This window comes from Callospermophilus lateralis, chromosome 8, assembly GCF_048772815.1.
Source record: "Callospermophilus lateralis isolate mCalLat2 chromosome 8, mCalLat2.hap1, whole genome shotgun sequence".
Taxonomy (NCBI): Eukaryota; Metazoa; Chordata; class Mammalia; order Rodentia; family Sciuridae; genus Callospermophilus; species Callospermophilus lateralis.
In genome coordinates, this window is record NC_135312.1 from 3,300,798 (window position 1) to 3,326,900 (window position 26,103).

The following is a 26,103-nucleotide window of genomic DNA, read 5'->3' on the forward strand; positions in this document are numbered from 1 at the left end:
GCAGCACCTGCTCAGTGCTGAGGCCCCGTGAACAGGTCGGCCTGGGCTGGTAGTGTTTCCCAGCACACACCCTGGTTCCTTCTCTCCTCACCACCCCTCCTGGCCTGCACCCTCCGAGGGCCCCGTGCACCTGAGTGATGATGCCTGCGTGGCCCTGGATCCTTGGCACTGAGCTCCTGGAAACCAGGAGCCCCCTCTTCTCACCCGTGGACACACTGAGCCTGGCGTAGGCCCCCAGGTCCCAGGGAGGAGTGTGGCTCTACTGGGGTCTGAAACAGCTCTGAAAGAACAAGGCCCCTCCATGCCCCGCCTGCCTGCCTCAGCTCTAGGGACAGTAGCCTTTAACCTGGCCGAGAATCGCCACTTCTGAGAACAATTCAGTAAGAGTGCCCACCCCACTGGCTGTTTTAGTCTTGTGCAGGAAAGCCACCCCGCCCGCTGGCGTGGGAGGAGCAAAAGTTCAAAGCCAGCCTGGGCAACTTGCCTGTCTCAAAACAAAGAAAATAACAACAAGGGCTCGGGATGGGGCTCAGCAGCATTGTCCCCGGTTCAACCCTTAACAAAACAAAAATCCAAAACCTCAATAACAAAAACTATACTAAGAGTTCCACGAATTGAAACAAACTCCTGAAAGGGGAGTTATTCAAGAATTAACCCTACTCTCTACCGTGAAGATTTCTGAAGACCAAAATACTGACCAGAGCATGAGGGCAGAAAAAAATCCGCAGGTGCCAGTGAGCACACAGGTTACCAGGCACTTGAACTGTGTCCAGTGTGTGTTGACTTCATACCTGGGCGGGCCATCCCTGTGCCAGAAACTAGACAGGGCCAGGGTCCCTAGGCCAGAGACATTCCGCAGGGTGGAGGGGGCAACCCCTAACTGGAGTATGGCCATCAGGGCTCAGTAGCTCCCACAGCCTGACACCTACCTCTCTCTCCCTGGGGCTCAGCGTGCACAGCCACTCCAACATGGGGCACAGCCTGTGCGGGTGCTTTTAGCTCCAAATGAGGTGCAACCCCTTCTCCTGGCCCCAAGCATCCCCCTGGACAGTGGCACCCTCACCACCTCTGCCCTGCACAAGGGAAAAAAGCTACTACCTCCTGTGGCAGCCCCAACTGGGAACGATAGAAAAGCCCAGAGGGGTGACCCCCACCCCATCAATCAGAACAAGAGGGGAGGCACCTTCAGGCCTCTTTTGATAAAGAATCACAGCCTCCTAACTACCCAAGGAGTAGAAGCTCCTGCACAGGGCAGCTGGGCCCCAGGTCCCTCTCCTACCTTTCATCATAGCTCTTCCTGACAGTTAGATGCTCTGGCCACCACTGGTAGAAGGGACCCAGGCACCTGCCACTGCAGGGCCAGGGCGGCATGAGAGCTAGGTTGCAGGACAGCTGGAGCTGCTGCGGCCTGCCCTTGACCCTGGCCACAGGGGAGAGATGTCCAAACAGTGTAACTCAAGGGTTCCCATCATGCACCAACTAAATATCATCGGGCTATACTGGCATCAAACTGTGTCACTTTATCAACCAGATTCACTCTGAAAATGTGCTCCACCTGCCACAGAGGGGACCCAGCGCAGTGCCCGGGCAGAGCGAGAGGCAAACAGTCCACCCGTCACACAGCATGCCCTCTGGCCAGTGCCTCCCAGGAAGGAGCCTCAACACAATGACCCCAGCCCTAGCAGCTGTGTGACTCTGGCCACAGTATTTTTTCAAACTTTAAAAAAAAATATTTTGTAGTTGTAGGTGGACACAATCTTTATTTAAACGCAGTGCTGAGGATCAAACCCAGTGCCTCACAGCGAGAGGAAGTGCTGTACTGCTGAGCCCCAGCCCCTCGACACGGCTCTGGACTTTGGATTGCTCCCATGGCACCAGCTTCCTCCCAGCACTGCTGAGCCATGGGCTTCAGGAAGCAGGGGCCATGGGGCGGGCGACACCTGCCACACAGGACTGAGACCCAGGGCCTCCTGGAGGTAGGCCTGTGGGGCCACCCCACCCTAGAATGCTGCAGTGCCCACAGCCACCTTCCCTGTGAGTTCTCTTACTCTAGAATAGAGCCCAGAGCATCCTCACCCAGAGCCACACCGCTACAGGAGACCATGAGCAACACATCCTCACTGCAAGTCCCCAGGACACACTGTGGGAAAGTAAGTGACAGACCAGTGTGTGATGAGATCTTTTATGCAAATTGTGGAAATAATTGTAAGCGTAAACACATAGGGACTGTTTACCTGGAAGCAATCAGAAGAACTGTCAAAACACTCCTGTGGAGGGCCCATGGAGGACAGGAAGGCACAGATATTTCTGAGCCTTGCACAGGAACCCCTTCTGATCGCATAGCCACCTGGCGCAGCCAGGTGAGGGCTGTGCCCGCTGCTCGGCTCTGGGAATTCACACCACAGAGGCCTGAGGCCTTTCAATGCAGAAGCCAGGGGACTGAACCAGTAATGTGCCTGCAGAGTGCCAGCCGCCCCTGGGGAAGAGGCTGGTGTGGCAGCTCCTGCTGGTCAGCAGTTGCCCAAAAAGGATCTGAGTGGATGCCCCAGCTGGCCCCTTGAGGAGACCTGCTGAGAATCTGCATTGTCTGATGTCACAAGGCTGGGTGCATCTCGAATCCCCTGCTCCTCTGGTCTGTGTGTGAGATGCTTGACCACCATGACGTCTGCAGGGAGTCAGGAGAGGCCGCTGGCACAGTACAGGGACCTTCAGGGGGCCTGTCTTTTCTTCTTAGAGGCCTGGGGTGGCCTCAGCTCCCCAGGCCCGTGGGCAAATGGGCAGCAGGCAGAAGGCAGCACGCAACCATCGGGATGATGGGTGAAGAACCAACAGATGCGAGTCTTGAAGGCCTCAGAGGACAGACTCCGCTTGGCTTCAGGTGGTTTCTCCCTCTGCAGCTCCCGTCTCCAGTCACGAAGGTGGACTCGCCCATTCAGCACTGAGGAGCAGGAGACACAGCTGAGACATCGACTACTAGCCCACTCACTCGTGGGTCTGTCGACATCCGCTGGATGGGTGGCACTGATGCAGGGTGCGGGGTCAGAGGTGCAGAAGACTGCACCAAGGTTCTCCCCTGGTGGAGGGAGGAGGCAGTGCCCCAGTGTTGGGAACCTGGGTGCACAGTGGGTTATCAAGCGGGAGACGGCCAGGAAGGCCTTGGTGAGCAGGAGAGGTGCAGAGGGTGGCGGCGAGCCCCGGGAATGATCCAGATCCAGCCAGTGAGGAAAGAGGGAGCCTCAGGGGGACAGAACTGCCTGCTATACCGTTCCAGATGGGCCTGCACACCTGATGGGAAACACTTGGAGGCATCTGGGCTGGGGGCTGGCCTTCAAGAACACTTCAGCACACCAGCAGAAGACAGGCGAGGCAGGAGGGGAGAGTCCCCTCTGGGCAGCCTGAGGTGGGGGCTATGTGCAAGCCCTTCTATCATCTGCCCCACACTGGGGTCACACAGTGCCACAACCAGAGCCCCTCAGATGCCCACGGTGGTGATGGGGGCAGCAGGCCTGGACACATGGAGACGAGGGCAGCTGACCCTCCCGAGCACACTGATGCAGATGCCTGCCTGGAGGCCCAGGCCTGTAGCAGAGGGACCCAGGATGGCCAGGACTGACTCAGAGCTGGGGGGCTGGGTGTGACCGGGCAGGGCAGCTGCAGGCCACTACAGCCTGCTTGTGAGCCGATGGGCAAGCAGGGCTAAGGACCAGGCCTCCCAGGTCAGGCTTAGGCTCCCCCGGGGCTTCTCCTTGGCCACTTCATTCCAAGAAGTCACCAGCTCCATGTGAACGTAGCCAAGGAAACCAAACCCTTCCTGGTTTTCACCGGAAACTATAAACCCACCCAGATAGGAAGGCTGAGAGAAACAGGGCTCCTACTGAGCAATCTGGCCGCCTACTTTCAGAAGCCGAAGAAGAGCATGTACAGCCCCAGCCAGCCTCCATAGCACCCCATGTTCTGCAGGGCCAGCCCACCTGGCTGCCCTCAAGTGACCCTTGGTGGACATTCTCCTCTGAAACCAGAGAAATGAGATCAACAGAGGTGCCTCGTTGCATGGACGGGCCTAAAAGGGGTTTGTCTTCAGGGATGCTCAAGCCCTAAGGCTGCGTGACCCTGTGTGCAACCTGACCTAGGGCCAGGGCAGCTTTAGGACACTGATCTTCCCACAGTAGCACCTTCTGGAGAGGCACAGGGCATAACACAGTCATTGGGAACCCCCTGAAGTATGCCTGGGAGGAGCCCTGGTGCAGACAGGAGCATCCACCAGACTCCCCATGGGGCAAATGACTCCATACACAAGGAGTCTCTGGTCCGGCCTGAAGCCCCCCACCCATGTCATCCTGGACTCTCCTCACAGGCAGGCTCCTCACAGCAGTCCCTTCCGGGGCAGCTCTGTTAACTAAGGCCCACTACTCTGGATTATGGAACGACCCTGCAGGTCAGGGAAAAACAGACCCAGCCAGGACACCTAAGTCCCAGCAGTGGGCATCAATGACAGAGGGACCCCAGAGGGGGCAAAGGATGGCTCCTGGTCTACCCCCAGGACAGAGCACGGCTTGCTGCCAGCCCCTCCTGATACCTGAGCTCCCATTCTGGGCAGATGAATGCGAGGACCAAAAGGGCGGCCCTCCAGAGGCACACACTCCAGCCAGCCCAAAGTCAGACCACCAACAGCGCTCCTCCTACAGAAATGTGTTCCTAATTTTAAAACAGAATCACAGAACAAAATCCGCTCCAGCTAGCCCGCTCACACTGTGCTGACCGCACTCCTCTGCCCTCTGTGGGCGTTCCTGAACTGCAGGCAGCCTGGAACTGCTGCCTCCTCCCCTGCCCTGACACTGGCACTCCCTCAACCTAGGGCACTAAGCAGCCTGTGGAGAAGGAAGCAAGCCCCAGGAGCGCCAACACCGGGCGCTCTACCAGCCAGGAGCCCTTGGGCAAGTTCCTCCTCCCTCTGAACTGTGCCCACAACTTGAGAGGGGGAGGCCCTCTGCACCCGAGTGCAGGTCAGAGGGGGAGGCCGCTGCACCCCAGTACCAGTCAGATGGCACATGCCCATCAGAGGCTGCCTGCTGGCACAACTACCTATGCTCCATGTGGGCTCTGGCAGCCTGGGCAGGAGCGGATGCATGATCAGCAGGGCTCCAGCAGTGTTGGCCATGCTGCAGCCCAGCACGACGCCACACAGGGGTGCTGGCACTAGCTGACCCAGGTCACGTGAAAGAGCATTCCCTTCCCACTCTCACAAGCCCTTCTCCAGACCAGCCACATTAGTCTGAAAAATAAAACAAAACCTCAAAGAGAGATAAGACCCAGCTTCAGTGCATATTTTTTGCATGACTGGAAGAGAATGTTTATTTGGCCCCGCCTACTCAGAAGTGATTCCAAAAATAATTTTGCCCCCTACATGAACTAAACAGAAAAGCAACTTTATAATATTTATAATGAGGGAAGAGGTGCTCATCAGGAAGTCAAAGAAAACAATGTGCAGAAAAACAAAGAGCAGGCCTCCCGCTCCAGGAGGGTTTGAATTGGTCAAAGCTTTGGGGAAGGAAAAGCAGCTCTAGGCACAGCTCAGCTGCCCAGGAACCTGGGGTCCCCTCTCCTATACCCACCCCGACACAGGGCTCCAGGGCATTTGTAGGTGGCCCCATCCCAACAGCATACCACCCCATGGGAAGTCAGTCACCTGAGCAGCCAGGCCACCGAGGGCAGTGGGTGTGCAAGTGGGCGTGGCCACGGGTAATGTGCACGCCCAGGCTCCTGTGCACACACAGGGCAGTGCATGCACATCTATGTTCCTGCATAAACAGGGGACAGGGCTCAATACATGCGTGCACAGAGGACAGGGAGGAGGAGCTGGCAGCACGCCACCCTCGGGAGGCCCAGGGTCTGCTGGCTCAGGTACGAACAGCACCTCCACCACCCGTGTGTCCCTGCCAGGTCCTCTCCGCCACCCAACCCTGAGCTGCTTCTGACCACATGTCCTGGGTCTTGGGGTCCACACAGAATAATAAGAAGGGGGGCCCAGCCCGCCCAGCCTTCAGGAGGGCGTCACACAGAAACAGCATCAAGCTAACCACTTAGCTCCTCCCGTCCACTGCTTAGCCATGCAGCGCCACACAGGTCATGACTGCCCCCTTGGTAACGGTGGAGCCAGGCTGCATGAGGGCTGAAGGCAGCGCTGCACAAGACCCTCAGGCAACAGCAGTGACTCTGGGGCCGGGGTCCTCATGGGGGCACCATCACTGTGTGCCAGGCACAGAACCAGTTCTTCTCTGGCCACAGCAGCTGCACCCCATAGGCTCCCGCCCCAAGCCCTTGCACACACTGCTCCCTCTGCCCCCAATACTCATCTCTGTCCTCCCAACTCCCTGAGTGCTCTTCTCCTTCCAGCCCAGCTCAGTGTCGCCTCCTAAGTCAGGCCTTCCTGAGGGCCAGCCGGGCCCAGGCTGATCTCCCTGAACACTGTGGCTCTCACAGGAATGTGTGCTCTGGATGCTTCCAGTGTGCAGGTGGCCAAAGACAAAGCAGACGGTAACCACCACCTGGGAATGCTCTGGTGTGGCATGAGATCCAGCCAGCAGGCCTTCCCAAGGGTTACCTGCTATGCCTGAGCAACAGGTGGAATGAAAGCAGTCGGTGAGTACATCCTGGATGGACAAGGGCCTAGGCTAGGCAGGCCAAGCTGGACTAGAAGCAAGGGAACCCAAGAGGGAGAGATGGTCACAGTCCCACACAAGGAAGGAGGGTCCTAAGTGACCCGGTGGGCACAGGGAATTTGCGCCCTCCCCAGGGTCTTCTGAAAGTGTTCACTTCCCCCAAGATGACGTGATTCCCCCAAGATGAAGAAGAAGGAAGGGGAGAGCAAAGCCGAGACCTGTGTGGGACATGCCGGGCCCAGGAAGGGCAGCCCACAGCCCGTACTCCCTCCCAGGCTGGCCCTCACCTTCGAACACCTGGTGACTGTTCCTGAGCAGTGTCTGCAGGCCTCCACACTCACGCTTCAGCCTTTGCAGCGTCTCCCTGTCCAGCTCCCTGGCCACTTCCATCAAGGACAGGCTCTCTGTTGAGAAGTGGGGTTTCCCCAAACAACAACAAGACATTACAAACGGGAACCAGGCAGATGCGGCTGGGTCCTGGTTCAATCCCCTCCTGCAAATTCAAATTCCTCAGAGCTCCAGTAGCTGGCCTATACATTGGGTTCAATGGAACACAGACCTCACAACAATGGGAACTAAAGGAGCAGTGGCTCTGCCATCCAAGCTGCCAGACAGAGTAACACTGTGCAGGACCAGGATCCCACTGTCCTGTGCAGGCTGAGCGTCGAAGGATACTGCCAGAGTCTGGTGGTGGCCTGGGTCCCTCTCCTCCCTGGTACCCACAGCATCTGAAGCCAGGGAGGCAGGGCAAGGGGCAAGCCTGCTGTCCAAGCCTTCCTAGGCTGCTCCAGCCACAGCCACCAGCCGGGCCTAGAAGCACGGGCTCCAGGTAGGCCAGATGCGGCACGGAGAGCTGGGTGTGAGGTAAGCAGCAGCACCGCAGGCAGGAACTGCAAGAACCAAGGGTGTCGGAAGCCACCTGTGGGCCAACTGATCCAGGGTGTACCTCCATCCCCAGGGAGCAGCTTCTCACACCCAGGAGAGACCTAAGGGCCTCCAGCTAGCCTTGGACCTGCAAATACCGTTCTAGGGTGCTAGCACCTGGGCTCAGGGTTTCCACAGCAGGCAGGACTGGGGCCTACCACCAGTTGGCTCTCTACCACTAGTTGGCTCTAAGTCTGGAGTGGTTTTTCTTTGTTCACCACTTTTAGACCCACCTCAGCATCGGGGTTCCCGTGCTGTGCCCAGTTAGCCTGCCGCCTCCACTCCTGGCTGTGCCTACTTAGCGGACCACCCAAGGCCCTGTAACTTGGGGGCTGGTCTGTAGTTATGCTGCCAGATCAGCCACCTGACCAGAACCACCCTGACCCAACAGTGGCTCCTAGGGCCCTGCAGGGCTCTGCTGACTAGGCTGTCCTGTTTGGACACTTTCTGGAGAACAAGCTTGTGGTCTTGCCACATCACGCACAGGAGAGGGCAGCAGGTGAGAGGGCATTTGGCCAAGGAAGGAGCCACTGCCTCCACCTGAGCAGGAGCCAGTCCCATGCTGTTCAGGGAAAGGGCTCCTTGCTGTCCTCAGTTTCCCAAGACTCCAGAAAAGCAGGTCTGCAGCACCAACCCCAGCAGACAGTCCACACTGCCCCCTGGTGGCCATCCAGTGTCCCTGCAGGGAAGGAGCCCACCTCCTTACTGAGACCCAGGAAGTTTTAGCAGGAGAACCATCATTATAAATATAATAGCAGCTGGGTGCAGTGCTGCACCCCTGTAATCCCAGCAACTTGGGAGGCTGAGGCCAGATGATTCCAAGTTCAAGATCGGACTGGGCAACTTAACAAGGCCCTAAAGAACTTAGCAAAACCCTGTCTCAATATAAAAAATAAAAAGGGATGAGTTGTGGCTCAGCAGTAAGCAGCCCTGGGTTCAATCCCTGGCATCAAAAAATAAATAAAATAAAATAAAATCAATAATACAATAGCAGATCATATTTTGGCCTGCCTCTCTCAATTGCCACTAATCTCAGACAATGAAACAATCAGATGCAACTGCTTTGATCACAATGGATTCTTTTGAGGATTTCAACGATCTTAACATTTCCAAATTCTAGCTGCACATTCAAGGGAACAGTGCTATTTCCTGGCATTCGGTACCCTGCTTTCTAGCTGTATTATTTCTATGGTTGGGAGTAAGCAGCCCCAGCCTCCGGAGTGCATTTAACTACAAAGACCCACAATTGACGCTGGTGAGCCAGCAGGAGTGTGGCAGCCCCCAGTGTGGATGGCCTACCTCCTCCATTCCAGGTCTTCAGAACTCCTTCCTGGGAACTTCCTGTGTGTAACTTCTTTCCACCTAACAACAAATTTGCCACTTGCAAAACCACTTGATCAATAAAATCTCGAGGGAGGGAAGCGCAGTTCCTCACAGGCTCGGCCTTTTCCCTAGGGTGAAATCCAGGCAGCCAGAGCTCCACAGCCGGGGTCCCTGCTCCATGGGCAGCAGCACAGGCCTCAGACACATCCTTGGCCTCTGCACCCAAGGCTCTGTGGGCACCTCCGTCGGCAGCCACCTGGGGTGCAGCAGGAGAAGACTCCCCACCAGGCAGGCCCCGGGGGCAACCCTGCCTACTGCGAATATACCGAGTCCTCTGCTCATCCATCCAAACTTCTTCAGAGGGTGGGTACGTTCTGGATTTTCCAATGAGACACACCTGGATTTAAAAGAGCAACATAAGCATTTTGGCAGGCTCACATACTCCAGCACTTCTCTACCCTTGGAACTCCCTTATTCTGGAATACAAACCACACAAGAATTTAAGTCATCTGTGATGAACCCGTTTTTGAAAATTTTTCTGGCGGTGCTGAACCTCATGCAATTAGGCGAGCACTCTACCATGGGGCTATGTTGCCAGCCCCAAGATCCTTATTTTAAAAACATTAATATACATGAGCTAAAAAAACTAACAATAAAAGCCCATGAAAATCTCATGACTCAGAGCTTCAGAGGTATCCAAAGGCCAACAAAGTGGCTTCGCAGCAAATCCCGTTCCAGACACGTCACTTGGGCCCACCCTCAGTGGATGACCACATCCACTCCATGAGCAGACAAGGGATTCACTCTGCAGAGCTCCCAAGGGGACAGGGAGAGAAGGCACCTGTGTCAACCCTGCCACAGCAAGGACACACATGCCCTGGAGAGTGCTCGGTGCAGTGCGGGTGCTCAGTACACCCTAGCTTCCTTCCTCCTGAGTAACTGAATGAAGGATGGGCCCAAGGATGGTGGTCATGAACATCTTCTCCAGGCACCAAGCAGAGGCAGGTCACAGATGATGTGAGAAGCCAGTCCAGTGACACCGAGCCTCCCCTGCGGTGGGACCGCAGCTTCTCTGCTGGGAGCATGGTCGCACCTGGCACGCATTCAGCTCTGAGAACACCCAGGCGAAAGATGAGGCAGAGTCCAGGTCTCTGACAAGTAACCAGACCGCAGATGCAAACAGCAGGACAGTGAGACCTCTGACTCACCAGGGGCCTGAACTCTAGCTGATTCCATTAACCAACCCAACCTCAAAAGTCAGACTTGCCCCAACAGAGACACGAGGGGCAACAGCACCAAGATGCTAAAGGACATCTGCAAAGCAGCTCTGAGGGTGACTGCAGGGACCCAGCTGCCCACGTACGTGGACACCAGCACATCCCTAGGACCACAGCACACCTACTCTCTTGGTGGATGGAATCCTGAGGCAGTCTTCTTCCATGTGGAAGCCACAGGAGAGCCCCACTTCCCGAACAAAGTCCAAGTACTCCCGGTACTGCGTCTTCCTGCTCTGCCTACGGCAGAACCTCCCCGTGAAGTCAAAGAAGCAGCAGGGCAGGACGAGGAACCGGCAGGCATAGGAGGACCTGCAGACAGCCACAAGAGACCTGAGCCTCAGCAGAGAGCCACATGGGGGCCACAAAGGGGCAGAACAGCCAAGATTGTTCCTGGCAAAAATTTTTTTTTTTTGGTAGAACTGAGGATTGATTCCAGGGGTGCCCTACCACTGACCTACACCCCCAAACCTTTCTATTTTCAGACAGGGTCTCACTGAGTTGCCAAAGCTGGCCTTGAATTGTGATCCTCCTGCCTCAGCCTCCTGAGCTGGGATCACAGGTGTGTGCTACCTCACCTAGCACGGCAACATGTTTTATATTAAAGAATGAATTAGTCTTTCCCAAGTTGTGGGGAGCCATATTGAGTTACTGAAGCCAGATTTAAAGACAGGTAGTCAGTGTAGTTAGGTAAATCGGGTCTAATATCGAGTAAGATCCAAAATGGAGGCCATGTTGAGAATGAATTCCAGGAAAAGCAGAGCAACTCTTGGAATGTTAATGTCCCCAAGACCCAGAGCCCATCCCAAAGAAATGTTAATGAAACAGCTCCCAGCAAACCTGGAGATGCTAACCCAAAAGTCCTTCCTGCCCAGATTACTCCTTTGGCCCACCTGTGCCCCATCCTTGACAGAACAAAGGACAGGAATGTGACAGGAATGCAAGACCTTAGCTATAAAAAGGGGAGACAACCGCCCTTCTTCCTCCGGGAGAAGTCTTTTCTGCTGTCCTTTAATAAACTTCTACTTTCCACTCTGACCTTGCCTCGGCGTGCTTCTCAGGGGTTATACTTCAACATTAGGGAAGCAAGGACTTGCTTCCAGTCCTGATACACCATGGAAATCTGAAAGATCACTGTAGTCTGGCACAGTAATGCCATGACTCGTGACTCGTGACTGGGTCTTTTACCCCATTCGGATAGCAAGGACAGTCTTATGAGTAGGCACACCCTGGGGTTGTGTATACTCACCTGTTCTTTTGTAATCCTACCCTTGCCCTGTTTGGGATAGAATGTTCAATGGAAATTCCCTTTGTGTCCCCTTCTCTTACTTTGCCTTTGGGTGTGGCCTTCCTAGACATCAGTCAACCTGCTGACAGCAGACATCTTGAAGCTAGACTCAACCCCCTGAAACCTGACCCCTTCCTTGCCTCATTTGAATGGCTTCTCCCCAATAAAAGGTTTCAGCACGCAGCGCGCGTGCTCTCTCTCTCTTTTCACAGACCCTTAAGGTCAGAGGACCCAAAGAAAAAAGTATCTCTGTCTCTTGTGTGGTTATTTTGTGCAGCCCAGTTCACCTGGAGTGACTCTGAGTGCTTTACTTGTGAGGAACGAGACACCAAGTGAATATCTAAATACAATGCAGCGCAGTGTATCTTTTCAATACAATGTGAGTCTAATTACTTGAGCAAAGTATAATTTCCCACCATAGTTATTCTTATCATTGTGATCCAAACATTCAGAATACTTTGAGATTAAGCACTTGGAGTCCTTAGCTAGGAGTAAGAAACTCAGAGGAAGACACCATAAAGACTGGGTGCAGACCTGACCCTGGAACTGCAAGTTTAGACAGTTCAAAAGAAACCTGGGCAAAGGAGACCTGTCGCGGAGCCTCCAGGAGCAGCCCCCCACCTCACGGAGGCTCTAAGGGCAACCCACGTCTCACAGATGCAGAGAGCTCCACCTGGAAGACATCATGGCTGCAAAAGGTCACCTAATGACAGAGTCTGCCTTTGTTATCTGAGAGCAACTTTCAAAGAGGACCCATCTTTCAACACTGGACATAGATATCTCACACTAAGAGTGTCGACTCACCTGGCTGCTATGACAGGAATCCAGGGTGTGAGCTCATCGGAATGGTTACCAATCAGCCAATCAACACCAGGGAAAAGGGTCTCATCACTCGGGGTGATCACATCTTCCTTAAAGAATGGCACAAAAACAGGAGAAAATGTCGAGTCGGCGTGGAGCCACCAAGGCAGCAGGATGGAGGCTGTGGAGCCACACACCACTGGGCCACAGCCCACGTGGGGCATGCCCTTTTTGGCCTCGCTGAACCTCAGTCACCAGGAGCAAGGTGACGACCCTACCCATGCCAGCCCTCAAGGGCACAAATCACTGGCAACTGTTAGGGTCATCCCTGGGGACATGACTAGCCCTTTTCCGAGTGCTGATCTCCTGATAATTAAGAAGATGGTTTTATATGAACCCAAGAAGTAGCTACAGGAGAGATGGGACACAGGAACTGTCTCCTTCTGACAGCAGGAAGAAGGAAGATGGGCCAGGGAGAGCAGCCAGGCCTGAGGCTAAGATAAGGCACCATCACCACACCACCCAGAGCCTCCCACGGAGGGAAGCCAGCTTCACAAAAGCAAAGCACAAGCGAAGTCACACACACAGACATAGCCTCGATTCTGTGCTGCTGCTCCAGTTGCCTTCCGTGAACCCTCGGACAGTGAGTAAGCCTCCCGACCCAGCCCCTGCCAGACAACGCCTCACGTGCTCCTCAGGCTGGCGGCCATCACCAGTTACTGAGGGCAACATTCCCACAAACCTCCACACCGAAGCGGGGGAAGACGGGCCAGCAGCCACCACAATGGCCTTCCTTCTGTAGGTGCAGCATGACGCCCAGGGAAGGGGCAGAACTGTCATTCGCAGTCAGAACACATGGGAAGGTACGTGACCACTCACCGCTCACCACTCAAGGGCACGCCTCACAACAAAGCCACCCGAGCAGGGCCTTTTGCAGAAGTATACAAGAGTAGAGCTGAAATCCTATAGTCTTTCTGGTCCTTAAATAAGACATGTGCTTTTATTTACACAGATGTTGAAAAAAGGAAAATGGTACTGCTGGACCTACAGTAAGTGCCCAACCTACAAGCAGGTGAAACAAGTCTTTGGCGATACGATTCTTTTATTCCCTCCCAACCTAGGTTTGAGTCTGCCCGTCTGGCTCTTCATGTGGCTTGAATTAATTGAGCCCTCCTGTACACCTGTGACTGCCATAACTGCCCCCGAGCCTCTGGCCACAGTGCCGTTGAAACAAAGCCCTCCTGTCTACTTCATGAAAAGCCTTCACTAGCATTGGGAATACAGCAAACTGCAACTTTCCTACTTCATACATAGTTTCACAAAATTAAGTCAGTTTGCAACCATCACAATGCAGCCATTACCAACAGGTGTTTTGTTTTGAAGCAAAAGCGGTTTTTGAAGGACAAGAGGTGGTCTGACACACTTCACCTTTGAAGTTCTAGACTGGCCCTCCACAGAAATCACTCAGCTGTATCAGGAGGAAACACTTTACCAGAAAATCTATAAACACTTTGTATTAGCGAACAAAGCCACTCTTGTGGAACCACAGTCCTGAGGACAGAACTTGTAACTGGAACTCAGTGGGCTTCTACCCCCACCTTGGAACACCAGTCAGCGCCTCCAGACCAGAGACAAAGCTTTAGGGGCAAAAAGAAAAACAGATCGGAACCAGAACTCTCCAGGCAGAGTCTCCCCAAAAGAGCCAGAGGCAGGCTGCTGGGGAGCCTCCGAGGAATGATGAGAACCTCCTACCCACTCTTTTTTTTTAACATAACTTCTTCTTTTAAATTTTTTTTTAGTTGTTGATGGACCTTTATTTTATTCATTTACTTATATGTGGTGTTGAGAATGGAAGCCAGGGCCTCACACAAGCTAGGCAAGGGCTCTCCACTGAGCTGAGTCCAGCCCCACCTCATACCCATTCTCCAGAGCACACACACCAGCCAGCCCTTCCCTGAGGTCCTGACTGTTTGAACTTCTTACCCAAAGAAAGGGAGGCCTCAGGACACTGGAATTTAAAGTCAGCTATTACTCTTTTGTTATTGCTGCTATTATTGAGCCCAGAGGAGCTTTACCACTGAGCACATCCCAACCCTGTTTATTTTTGCTTTGAGACAGGGTCTCACTAAGTGCTAGGATCCCAAGTTGCTGAGGCTGGCCTTGAACTTCTCATCCACCTCTGAGTCTCTAGGATTACTGGCCTAGCCACCTCAGCTCACTCAACTTTATTCCTTTTGCTTTGATCATCAACCTCACAGTCCAAATCAGGGGGCCAGTTATTCTCGGTGTATAACTATCAGCGTCTGCACACACATCCACAGAACCTTCCCCAGCACATGGCCAGGGGACCAAAGGTCTTCAAGCCTGAGGTTTTACAAGTATTTTTTAACTTACTATAACATATGAACGTATAAGCAATTACAAATCCCTCTAGAACAAGCAAAGAATAAATTTAGAATAAAAGTAATTAAGACACAGGGCAGCTGGAGCAAACTCCCCTCCTCCAGTGCTCTCTTCTTTTTGGCAATATTATTCTCCACTTTAAAAGGCAACAGAAGACATTAAAAGTGTCCTGAAGACTTTTACTTTCTTACCTTTACTTTTTTTTGGGGGGGGGGGCGGGGGGGGAGACTGGGGATTAACTCTGGAGCATTTGATCACTAAGCCACATCCTCAGCCCTATTTTGTACTTTATTTAGAGACAGGGTCTCACTGAGTTGCTTAGCACCTTGTCATTGCCGGGACTGGCTTTGAACTCGTGATCCTCCTGCCTCAGGCTCCTGAGCCACTGGGATTACATGCATGTGCCACTGCACCAGGCTTTACTTTCTATATATGGGAGAAATAATAATACCTGCTGCCTGTTTCAAGGGCAATGTGGGTTATGTGGGGGTTGGGAGATAAAGGAAGGGACTCAGCTGGCGAGCACATGGGGCTCACATTCTCCTCTCCACTCTCCAAGGAACAATAAAAAACTGTTTTCATTTCTCAAATCAACATTCTGCCCTCCAGTAGATGGGACTCTGACCTGTCATAGTCATGCCTTTGACTCCATGGACAAAGGCCTTCTAGTAATCCAGCAGCCTAGCAGCAGACACAGTATGGTGGGAATGGAGGCCATGCCCATGAAGCCCGCCAGAGGGCAGGCAGCTGAGCCCATGAAGCCACTGGAGGGTGGGGGCCAAGCACACACAGCCTTCCCACAGGGTCCTGAACACTCACTGCACTGGAGTATCCACAGCCTTGCAAGCACCTAAGAAGAGGAGGCACATCACCCCAAGGTGGCATGGGAACACTCTGCAGGAGACGCATGCCACACGCAGCAAGCTCAGGAGGAGGCACCTCTCATGGCCAGAGCTCAGCTTCCACTCCTCAACGTGACCAGAGGGGTGTGGAATCTCAAGTGTCCTGTCTCCCTTCCTTTCCACTTTCAGCTCCTGGTGCAGGGCTGGCTGAGCCACACACATTCACTCAACAGGTGCCACCGGGATGAGCCAGAAGTCAAGTACGTGGGCTGTCAGTACCTCTAATTGAGTTTGGGGTCCATACAAGTCCCAGATTTTCCTTCTTCGGACATCGATCCCTCTGCCTGGATGCTGAAATAGTTTTAGAAACCAAAGATCACTTTTAATACATCACAACAAACCAGCAACAAAAATGCAAGGTCTGCAGGTAGTGCAGTACACAGGGCAGAAACAGTGCCTGGCAGAGAGGCTTAAACTCCCACTAGCGGCTCCTGGTCAAGGCTGTGCTTCCAGCACTCTGCTCTTCGCACCTCGGCCGAGCTCCAGCTCTCCCATGCAAGCTGCTTACTCCCTACCTGGGAGAAGGGTGCTGACACTCCCCCAATGGTCTCCACGTCTCAGCTCCAAGGTCCCACAGGCAACCTGCTTGCAGCGATTACACAAACTCATTCTCGCAAAGCACTGGAAAAGCCCATTTTAACAGCCAGGCTGACTCTGAGTCCAGACGGCAGCAGCAGAAGTGATGCTGTGAACCCTGTGCCTAATCTGAAGAGGAAGAGACTCTAGCAAAAGCCACAGAGCCATACTCACCCCCTCGCTGCAAAGGATGTGGACCAGGAGACCGTTTCCACACCCCAAGTCCACAAAGGACTGTTTGGTGGTCACTCCTTTCTGAGCCCTTTCCTCCTCCCACAGGATCTAAGGAAACAGAAGCGGCAAAGAAAAGCCAGTTTGTATTTCACATGTTGAAAAACAATCCAGACACAAATCCCTCCTGGGCAGGACACATGGTCACACCTGTGATCCCAGCTACTTGAGAGGCTGAAGCAAGAGGATTTCAAGTGTGAGGCCAGCCTGGGAAACTTAGTAAGATCCTCTTTCAAAATAAAAAGTGAAAAGGGCTGGGGATGTTGCTCAATGGTACAGCACCCCTGGGTTCAACCCCAGTACCACAAAATAATCAAAAAACCCAAATGCCACCTGTAACTACAAATTGCACTCCCAGGCCTCACTTGAAGCCCTGGGCCTCTAGGCAAATGGCACAGGGGAGTCCACTGCTGCTGCCTGACGCTCACTGCATGGGGCATAGAAGCTGCTCTTTCTTTGTTCACCAGGAATCACATTCAGGGTTGGGGCTGTAACTCAGTGGTAGAGCATATGCTCAGCACATGCAAATACCTGGTTCAATCCCCAGATTTGGGAAAAAAGGCTGCATTTAAGTGGTCATTTCTGATATGAGCTTTATAAATAAGTTTCTTTACACTTTCTCTTCATCCTTTAAGTTTTGTGTACTTTAATAATCAGAAAACCTGTTATTTCCAAATTAAAAGAACAAGTCAAAGGGAAACTAAAAATGATCTAAATATTGCATAGATAAAAAAATTAAAACTAGGTAGGTGTGGTAGCGCATGCCTGTAATCCCAGTGGTTTGGGAGGCTGAGGTAGGAGGATCACAAGTTCAAAGCCAGCCCTGGCAACTTAGCGAGGCCCCAAGCAACTCAGCAAGTCCCTCTCTCTAAATAAAATATAAAAAAAGGCTGGGGGTATGGCTCAGTGGTGCCCCTGGGTTCAATCCCTAATGCCAAAAAAACAAAAAAAAGGAAAATTGAAACTACTAAGTTAAATGGCATGCCCAAATTTAGCTGGCTAGCGGGCAAGCTCAGGAAGGACCCAGGGACAGGGGCCCAGGCCCAGAGGTGGAAGGCATGTGTGTGTGAGAGCCTAGTGCCAGCCAGCACCCTGAAGTTGGCTTCAGAGCGTGCTCCCTTCATGCTAACACAAAAGCACCACTCAAAATAAAACCCTCACCTGCATGACAAGCCTGGCAAGAAGCCTACGGCCAGCACACCATAAGTTACAGATGTGGGGACCGTCCCTCCCTCCCAGGGGCAACCTCCACACACTGCATGCTGCAGACCTTCTTACCAGCAGGTATGCAGCAATAGCCACGTCTTCATATACAAACTTTTCAGGATCAGTTACTTCAGGCCACACCTAAAAGATTTTCAAGAGCACACAAAAATGGTTGTTCCATTTCCCACCACTGCACAGTAAGACATCCTCAAAAGGCACAAGTCAAACTGACCTGGTCATGCAATAAAAGAGAAAACACGACCAGCTCCAAAGGGACAACTTCACACCTGAATGCTCCTACTATGAGCCTCCCATTAAGACAGAATCACCACACTACGTGTTCAAAACAGGAAGTGTCTGGTGTATTGTGATCAAAACCAAGATGGGGCTGTAGAAATGTACAAAAGATGCGTAGATAAGGCAATCAGACCTTAGAGGAAAATGCCCAACTACAGGATCCGGTTTATCAGGATAAAAACAACAGGGGCTAGGGATGTGGCTCAAGTGGTAGCGTGCTCACCTAACATGCAAGAGGCACTGCATTCAATTCTTAGCACCACATAAAAATATTGTGTCCATCTAAAATTAAAAAATATTATAAAACAACAACAAAGAAATAGGTGGTGGGGGAGGAAAGAAGCAGGCCAGGAGCTGGACACCAAGGCTCTAGCCCGTGGCAGCAGTGGCAGTGTCCCTGCAAAGCAGTGGGGGAGCCTGAGCCCTAAGGCACGTGCAGAGAGACCACTGAGGGTCCCCTGGAAGGGGCAAAGCAGGCGCTGGGCAAGGGCACAGCCTCACTGCTGAGGTCAGCAAGATGCACATCAGCATCTGGCCCTAGAGGAATCCCAAAGGCCAGTGCTCACCACTGGGATTCCACTTCCCATCAGAGTACATGACACCCCTCCAGGGAGCCAGCTCATGTAAACAACCTTAAAAGCTGTAAAAACATGAGCAGTACCTTCCTGCAAGTACTGAGTAGTGGGCAGGAGGTTGGGGACACAGGCAAGGCTCTTTGAGGGAATGGGCCCAGCCCCAGGCAGAGGCCCTCCAGACTCTCAGTGCCTCGCAGACAGTGACGGTGATGACTGAGGGGCAAGAAACCACGACGTGTGTTTTTCCTGGGAGTACGTTCTCAATACTTGAGCTTTTCATATTTCCTTAAAACATCTTCAAATTCACACTGAAGAATTCTGGTAATTAATTCAATGTTCAATCATTTGCCTGGGTGCTGGGCGCCCCTCAAGGTGGGAGCGCAGCAGCCACCACACACTAGGGGGCACATCTGGACTTGGGGTCTGCAGCTGGACAGATCCAGCTCTACTCCAGGGTCTGGTCATGGCACCTCATCTACAGGGGCTCACCTTCACCATTACCTTCACCATTTCTTTGTACTTCTCTTTAAGTTCCTGGTAAACCTGGCTGTACCGCAGGATGGAAATGAGAGAGAGGGTGCTTTTAAATTCACTTTTCTTGCTCTCTACAGACCACTTGGCCAACCTGGCCAGCAGCTCTTCTCCAAGCCAGGTAGGATTGGGATATATAACTCCATCCGAATGCCACCTCTCTGGACAGAAAATTAAAACAGATATGAACCTTTAAAAATAAGAAAAATATGAGTAAGTGGGGCTGGTTTTAATTCTAATTTTAAATTATGTATTTATTCACCAAAAGAACAGAGCAGAAACACACACATGTATAACTATAAAATATTTTACTAAACCAGATGCCAAATGACCTCAAAGTAGTCATGAAAGTTTTGGCTACTAGAGAAAAAAAAAGAAAAAAAAAAAAACACACTAAGAGCAGAAAGAACTCCTCCTGCTGCCAGCTGTGAAGTCCTCCTCGAGTCCCAGGGCTACAGGGCCGTGCAGGGGGCCGTGCAGAACTGCCGGCCCTCCTCCTGTGTGCAGAGCCAGCCCTGCCCCGGCTTCGGGCTTCCTGACTTTGTAGTTTTCATGCATTTTCATGTGTGCTACTCAAACGTGAGTATATTGGCTCCCCAATACTAGCCAGAACTCCATCACAGAGAAAAGAACTTGTGCACGGTCCCTCTGCATGTGTCTCTCATGTATTCTCTGTCAGCAAGGACACAACTGCCCTATGTCCTGCTCCTAGCAGGGCCAGATACACTGAGGCCCTCTCTATGTTGGATAAAGAAATGACAGCTCACAGTCCACAGGGGGGCAGGCGGGGACAAACATGGGCCCAGAAGACACCACCACCCTGCAAGGCCTGCAACCTGGACAGCATTCTGAGGGACAGAGTGTTAAGCTCATTGGTCAGATGAGAAAAAGCTACAAAAACAAAGGTGACAGGCAACAAGGGTCCCTAAGAGCACACAAAACAAGGTCTTTGGATAAGAAAGGCTGCTAACTGGTTGCCAAGTGATAAGAGTGAGCAGATGGGCAGTCTTCTGAGAGCCAGGCCACTGCGATGCATCAAAGGGACAATTAGCACCATGAGTGTTCCATGGAGGACAGATCTGGGAGGGGCTGGGAAGGACCCTTCCTGGACCTCGAGGCTCTTTGCCCATGTCCCCAGAGGTCCACATGGCTTCCTCCCTCCCTCCCTCAGGCTGCTTATTAGTTGTTCCTTTCCCTGCTGGCCTGACATAAAACCAGTGGCCCAACCCTGCCATTTTTAATGCAGGATCATGGGAACAGAGCCACGTTTACTGTTTTGGCTTTCTTCCTAGCACGGAGAACGTATCTTTTGTCTCCTCTGTGAGACTTGCTCACCTCACATGCCTGGCACGAAGCACATGACAGGTACACAAGTCCAGCCAAAAGGAAGCATGATGAGGAGCCCTCAGATACCGCCTCGTCTGCACGCAACTTAGAACGCAGTCACCTCTGGCCCCACGGTGCGATCAGTGCTCAAGGGGATGCCAGCAGCTGTCTGTGGAGCCACTTCAGGAAATTCCAACCAGGAAATAGGGGTCCCAGCCAATCCTCAGTGGCCTATCTCAGAACAGCGAGCATGACTCCATGTGGCAGGCTCATCCTTAGTGCTTATTGTAGCCAGGGGCCCTGCTGGGTGCATTCACCATAATCTCAAGGGACAGGTGTGGCCTCAAAGCTCACCAGCAGTAGCTCCTGCATGAGTACATGCCAGGTTGATGCCAGAGGTGAGTGGCCTCCCCTGTGTTCCCAAGAGAGAATGCCAATAAGGAGGGACCTCAGGGCAGGTGTCCTCAAGGGACTCAAGCACTCCCATTAGACTTGGCCTGCAATGGACCTGAGCCCAGCCCTTCCTCAGAGGTCAGTAATCATCAGACCCACTTCAGTGGTGAGGAAGTGAGGGCCACATGGGTAGAGTGACAGACACGAAGACTCCACTGCTGGGGAAGCCCAGCTCTGTCTGACTCTAAACCCTGCTCTGTCCTCAGCTCTCCAGGCAGCTCAGGAGTGTTTGAGAAAGTACTGATAAGCTATGGCTCTCAGGAAAGGTGCAGTGGAAGAGTAGTGAGGAAGTTTACCCTTCTTTTGCCTTGTTCATTTAATACTAATGGAATCAACCAAATGTCACACTTGCTGCACAGGACTAAATCCTGCATGGAATCAAGGGTCTTTAAGCCCTACTTTAATGATAAGCACCTCTGAATACCCACTGTGAAAGGGAGCATCATCCACTTCTCCTGATCTAGTTGTAAAAATAACAAAGTAACAACAGGACTGGAGTTGACTTGAACTTCATGTCAAAACTGAGTGCTGCTGCCATGTGGGACACAGAGACTAGTGATTCCAGCCAGGTTGTTACCCCAAAACACAGGGCCAACCCAACAAGAACCAGCAAAAAGACAGGAAAATACCCTGGAAGCCATCCTGCACAAGAGACAGGACTTCAGCTTACCAGTGACCCAGAATCTTTCAGCTGCCCAGACAAGTAATTGATTAAAACCACAAAGCAAAGAAATGAGCCAGCTGTCCAGTTCTTACCATTCGTCTTTGCTACGACTGAGCTGAATCTGATACACATTGTTCATCTTAACCTCTAAATGCCCATCTTCATTTTCTTCCAAAGGTAAAAAAGTTACGATTCCATTGGGGACATCTGGGGAAAAAAGACAATAATAACAGATTACCACTGCATAGCCCTATGTTGCCTCAGAGGCAGCGTGAAGAGGATGAGCATGTCACAATCCCAGTCTCCAGAGGCCTTCCCAGCACTCCAGGAGGACAACTGTGTCTTATCACAGTCAAAGCACAGCCTAGAAAGCATGAGGCACGTAGCACTCGTTCTCAATAGCCATCTGCGGAGGTGCAGGAGCCAAGAGTTGAGGAAAGGGTGCGGTGACATGGACTGAACACTGCTCTAGATGACTGTGACCCCCAGAGGCCAGTTCAGGACAGTGAACACCACTCCAGGCCTCTGAACTCTGGGCCCTGAACTGTGTGGAATCCTCGTGGTTACAGGGACTCTGGATTCACCTTCTCATTAAAATATAAGCAGAGCACCTACTCCTAAGTTAACCTTAAGGCAATTTGCCAATTTGTGTTGAAACTTAAGCTTTGGTGGTATGAAGCTCTATCCCTAAAATTGCTTGTTTACCTTTAATATAAAAAATCAGCAAAATCGAATTTAAAGATGAATGTACACCTCACTTCATAAACCAAGCACGAACAACTGAAATCACCTTCCACAGCAGGCCCAGTTCTCTACTTCTGTGTCACCCTGGTCAGCTACCAATAGCTATGATTCCTTAGTCATGTTACTCTGAGACCTGTGTGACCTCACCCAGAGCAGGGCAGAGAAATTTACAAAAGCTGGGAGTGTCTCCACTTTCAAAAACAGCAGTTATTAAGCACTTAACACTGCCAGGAACTAATCCCAAGTACTTTGTAATATAAAATTTCATTTAACTACTCCTACAACTATAAGAGATTTTATTACCCCATTTTACAAATGCAAAAACTGAGGCGCAGAGACACTATAAAACCTAACTAGGGGCCACACAGCTAATAAATAGCAAAGCAGAATACAAGGCCACACCATCAGTATTCTATGGAGGACATAAATACTCTGAAGAGCCTTCCTGGCAGGGACTGAGTGTACCAGGAAGTTTACAGGAGGAGCATCAATCACCTCCTAAAGAGAAAGGAAGGCAGGGCAAGACAGCAAGATCAAAGGCTTTGTGGGCTGTTTCACTGATCCTCTCAGTCTAGTGGATAGATTATGTAGGTAGATTGTTATGACCACTGATAAAAGCTGGAAGAATTCTAGACTGGACTGGGCCAGAGAGGCCCCTGGAGGAAATGCAGAAGTGTCACAAGGACACCAGGGCAGAAAGTACTGGGGGAGGGAGAATGCACCTACAGCAACTGCCGCCTGTGGTAGGCAGAGGGTCTCCCAAGGATGGCACACCCACACTCATGTCCAATACTCATGAACACATTGTTATGTGGCAAAAATAGCTTTGCAGATGTGACTAAAGCTACAGGCCTTAAGTGGGAGGATATCCCGGTTATCCAGGTGGGTTTAGTCTCATCCCATGAGTCCTCAACAGCAGAAAACTTTCTCCAGCTGGAGGCAGAAGTCAGAGAAATTGCAAGCAAAACAAGGATTCAAAACCACTACAGGCTCAGAGGCATAGGGCACTGTCCGAGGAACCAGAGAGGAACAGACAGGAAACAGGGGCACCAGTTCTACAACCTTAAACAACAGGGTTCTGCCAACTTAAAGGACTTTGCAAAGTGGATTTTCTCCCTGAGCCTCCTGACAAGAGCCAAGTCAGTCAGCTCTTAGATTCTGGCCTTGTGAATGAAACCTAGAGCAGAGAAGCCAGCAGAGACCACCAGAAATTTTAACCTACAGAATTGTAAGAAACAGTTTGTCTGGGTTTGGCCATTAAATGCATAGTAATTTGCTACAGCAACAGTAGGAAGTTCACAAATGCTGAATAAAGTTGGAGGCAGGGAGTAGTTTAAGTCTGAAGGCCACAGTCAAAATAAATGTCTGAAATTTGAAAAACACTCAAAACTAGTCAGTTCCCTTCTGTCCAATCATCACGCTCTTTCTCATCTGTGTCAGCATAAATTGCTTACTGAACTTTAACTTCTCTCTTTAAGGGCTAAACTTCTTAAAGACCGAGCCCATCCTCACCTTCTCCCGAGGGCCTCACGGACTCTGACCACGTGGACCAACCTCCCAACCCCTGGACTGCGGACACGCATTTCTACACACTCCCTCAAAAACAAGCAAACACCTACAACTTCACTAGTAAATCGCCGAGGGCTCCCTGCCGCGCCTTTCCAAGGGACGCTTTGCGCCCTCGCCGCGTTCCTCCTCCACTACCAGCTGCGCGCTGACCTTGCACAACCACTTCTCTGCCGGGAGCCGCGAGCGGGCAACGAGCGCTCCTTTTCGGGATGACGGTTCTGAGAGCCAGGTCGAGCTGCTGCGGGGCCTCGGGCGGCGAGCGGGCTCCGGGGCCAGAGAGGAAGGCCAGCACCTCCGGGCTGCCGTCGGCCAGGCTCCGGGACAAACGGCCCCAGAGCGAGCCTAGATCTGCGGCGCGTCCAGTCCTGACGGGCGACCCGGGATCCCCAGCGAGCAGCGGGGCCTGGGCCTGCTCAGGTCCGCCAGCCGCGGGGCCCCGCTCGGGTCCTAATCCCGGCCCGGGGTCTCCCTCAGCGGAGCCCTGGCGGGGTCCCCGCCGCTCCGGCTCTAGGCCAGCGCTCGGCCCGGGACGGCAGGCTTCGGCCCGGGGCAGGGCGGCGCTCCCGCGGGCCTCCAGGCGGGCGCCGCTCAGCCGCTTGTTGACCACCTGCGGCTTCTCCAGCCACACGGCCACCGCTGCCCAGAAGCCGCCCGGAAGCAGCGCGCCGGGGTCGCACACCCGCGCCCGGCCCACCTCCGCCATTGCGCGCCGGCGCCCCGATCCCAGGCGGCGCGCGGCAATGACGCACCTGGCAGCGGCGCGCCACGACGACGCACGTACGGCTGCGTGTCGACGTCGGGGCGCGGCGGCGGCGAAACTAGAGCCGAGGGGCCTCCTCTCTGGGGTCCACGGCTGCGTCGCCTCGGTCGCTGTCCTTCCGTCGCGTCAGGGTGCTGATGCGGAGGGCGGTCTGAGCGGAGCAGGTTCTGGAGGGCTCTGAAGGCGGCGCGGAGCACGCACGGCGGCCCGGAACCGCTAGTAGGAGCCCGGGAACCCGAATGTGTGAACGCGCAAGGCCGCCGCTCTGGGGGAGCGCCCCCTGCTCCGCGTGCGGCCCGGTGTGCTTTCCTCTGGAAGAGTAACAGCCGGCCACCCCCAGGTCCGAGCTCAGCCCCGGGCCGCCGAGAACCGTGCACTGTGAGCTCGCCCAGTGAGCGGCACCGTGGAGCGGCACGCGGAGGCCGTCCTCGGGAGCGCAGGGCCAGTGGGCACAGCCCGAGGACTGCGGTGGGGAGGGTCTTCGCCCTCGGGAACCTAGGGCCAGTGGGCACAGCCTGAGGACTGCGGTGGGGAGGGTTATCACTTGCAACGAGTAAGGGGAGCACTGGGACAACTCTCAAATCAGTGTCTCCCTGATTGCTCGGGCCAGGGGATTTTATTAGGAAGATTTATGCTAACCTCTGTGGAAAAGACTTTGCTTGTTGAGTCGGGCTGTTGCAGAGCATGCCCAGTCTCAACCCATACTTCCTTAGGTCTTGAAACGTGGCAAGTGGGAATGCTCCTCAGGTGAAGAATTAAACATTATGATGAGCAAAGTTCACTGCATTACCCAGAAGGACTCACATTTTGGCTGAGTTTAAACTGATACCTTGTGGTCTAATCTGGAGGGGCTTTTTGTTTCATTTTGTTTGACCTGGAATTGAACCAATATATTACCACTGATGCTACATACCCCAGTCCTTTTCATTTTGAGACAGTCTTCCTAAGTTGCTAAAGTTGACCTCCAACTTGGCAGTCCTGCATCAACCTCCTAAGCCACCTAACCAAGCCTGAGAATCCTATCTGAAACAACTTGAACGGATGTCAGCAGTTATTTAAAGAGATGACAGCTTCCCCCAAGCACAAGCACCTTGCCCCTAAAAGTTCCTGTCTAGTAGCTGTCACAGAAAAGTTCAAAAACTGCCAATGTCATCCAAGGTCACCAGCACCTGGTGAAAATCTCAAAAGTCTCAAAGGTTTTTCGTTCTTTCTGGGAGTTTACAATAACTCACAGGATATATGGCAGAATCAAAATTGAAAACTCACTTGTCGTGTGATTTATCAGTGAAGAGCGCAGACCAAATGTGGAATTAAGTGAAAGACAGCTGAGCCATGCAGTCTCAGACACACCTGTTCACTCCAGCCCACTCAGACTTTGTTCACACGGTTGATTTTTCTGTTGTCTGAGTAAGTTTCCAGGGGCTTTTGTAACAAGGAACCACAAATGGAGACACATTCTCTCACAGTTCTGAAGGCTCTGAAGTAGAACCTACTCTCTCCCAGCTTCTGCTGCTTACAGCAGTCCTCAACACTCCTTGGCTTGTCTTGGCTTCATTACAGCCTCTGACTGTGGTCACAGCATTCTCTCTCTGTTTCT

At 52.7% G+C, this 26,103-nt stretch overlaps 1 protein-coding gene across 2 annotated transcripts; it reads right to left on the minus strand.

Moving 5' to 3' along the window:
• Window positions 1–2,168: 2,168 nt before the first annotated feature.
• Trmt44 (tRNA methyltransferase 44 homolog) lies at window positions 2,169–24,466 on the minus strand. Of its 2 annotated transcripts, none has more exons than XM_076864858.2 (11): window positions 23,897–24,466; window positions 21,526–21,640; window positions 18,961–19,180; window positions 17,660–17,728; window positions 16,325–16,432; window positions 15,794–15,865; window positions 12,273–12,379; window positions 10,309–10,492; window positions 8,883–9,303; window positions 6,947–7,063; window positions 2,169–2,938 (listed from the first exon to the last, which is right to left on the minus strand). In XM_076864858.2, the coding sequence occupies exons 1-11, from the start codon at window positions 24,447–24,449 to the stop codon at window positions 2,709–2,711; spliced, it is 2,196 nt and encodes a 731-aa protein (XP_076720973.1). In that variant the 5' UTR covers window positions 24,450–24,466; the 3' UTR covers window positions 2,169–2,708. The 2 variants fall into 2 exon arrangements, with proteins under 2 accessions (XP_076720973.1, XP_076720974.1); XM_076864859.2 differs by having other exon boundaries at window positions 18,961–19,151; window positions 23,897–23,985.
• Between the last annotated feature and the right edge of the window lie 1,637 nt (window positions 24,467–26,103).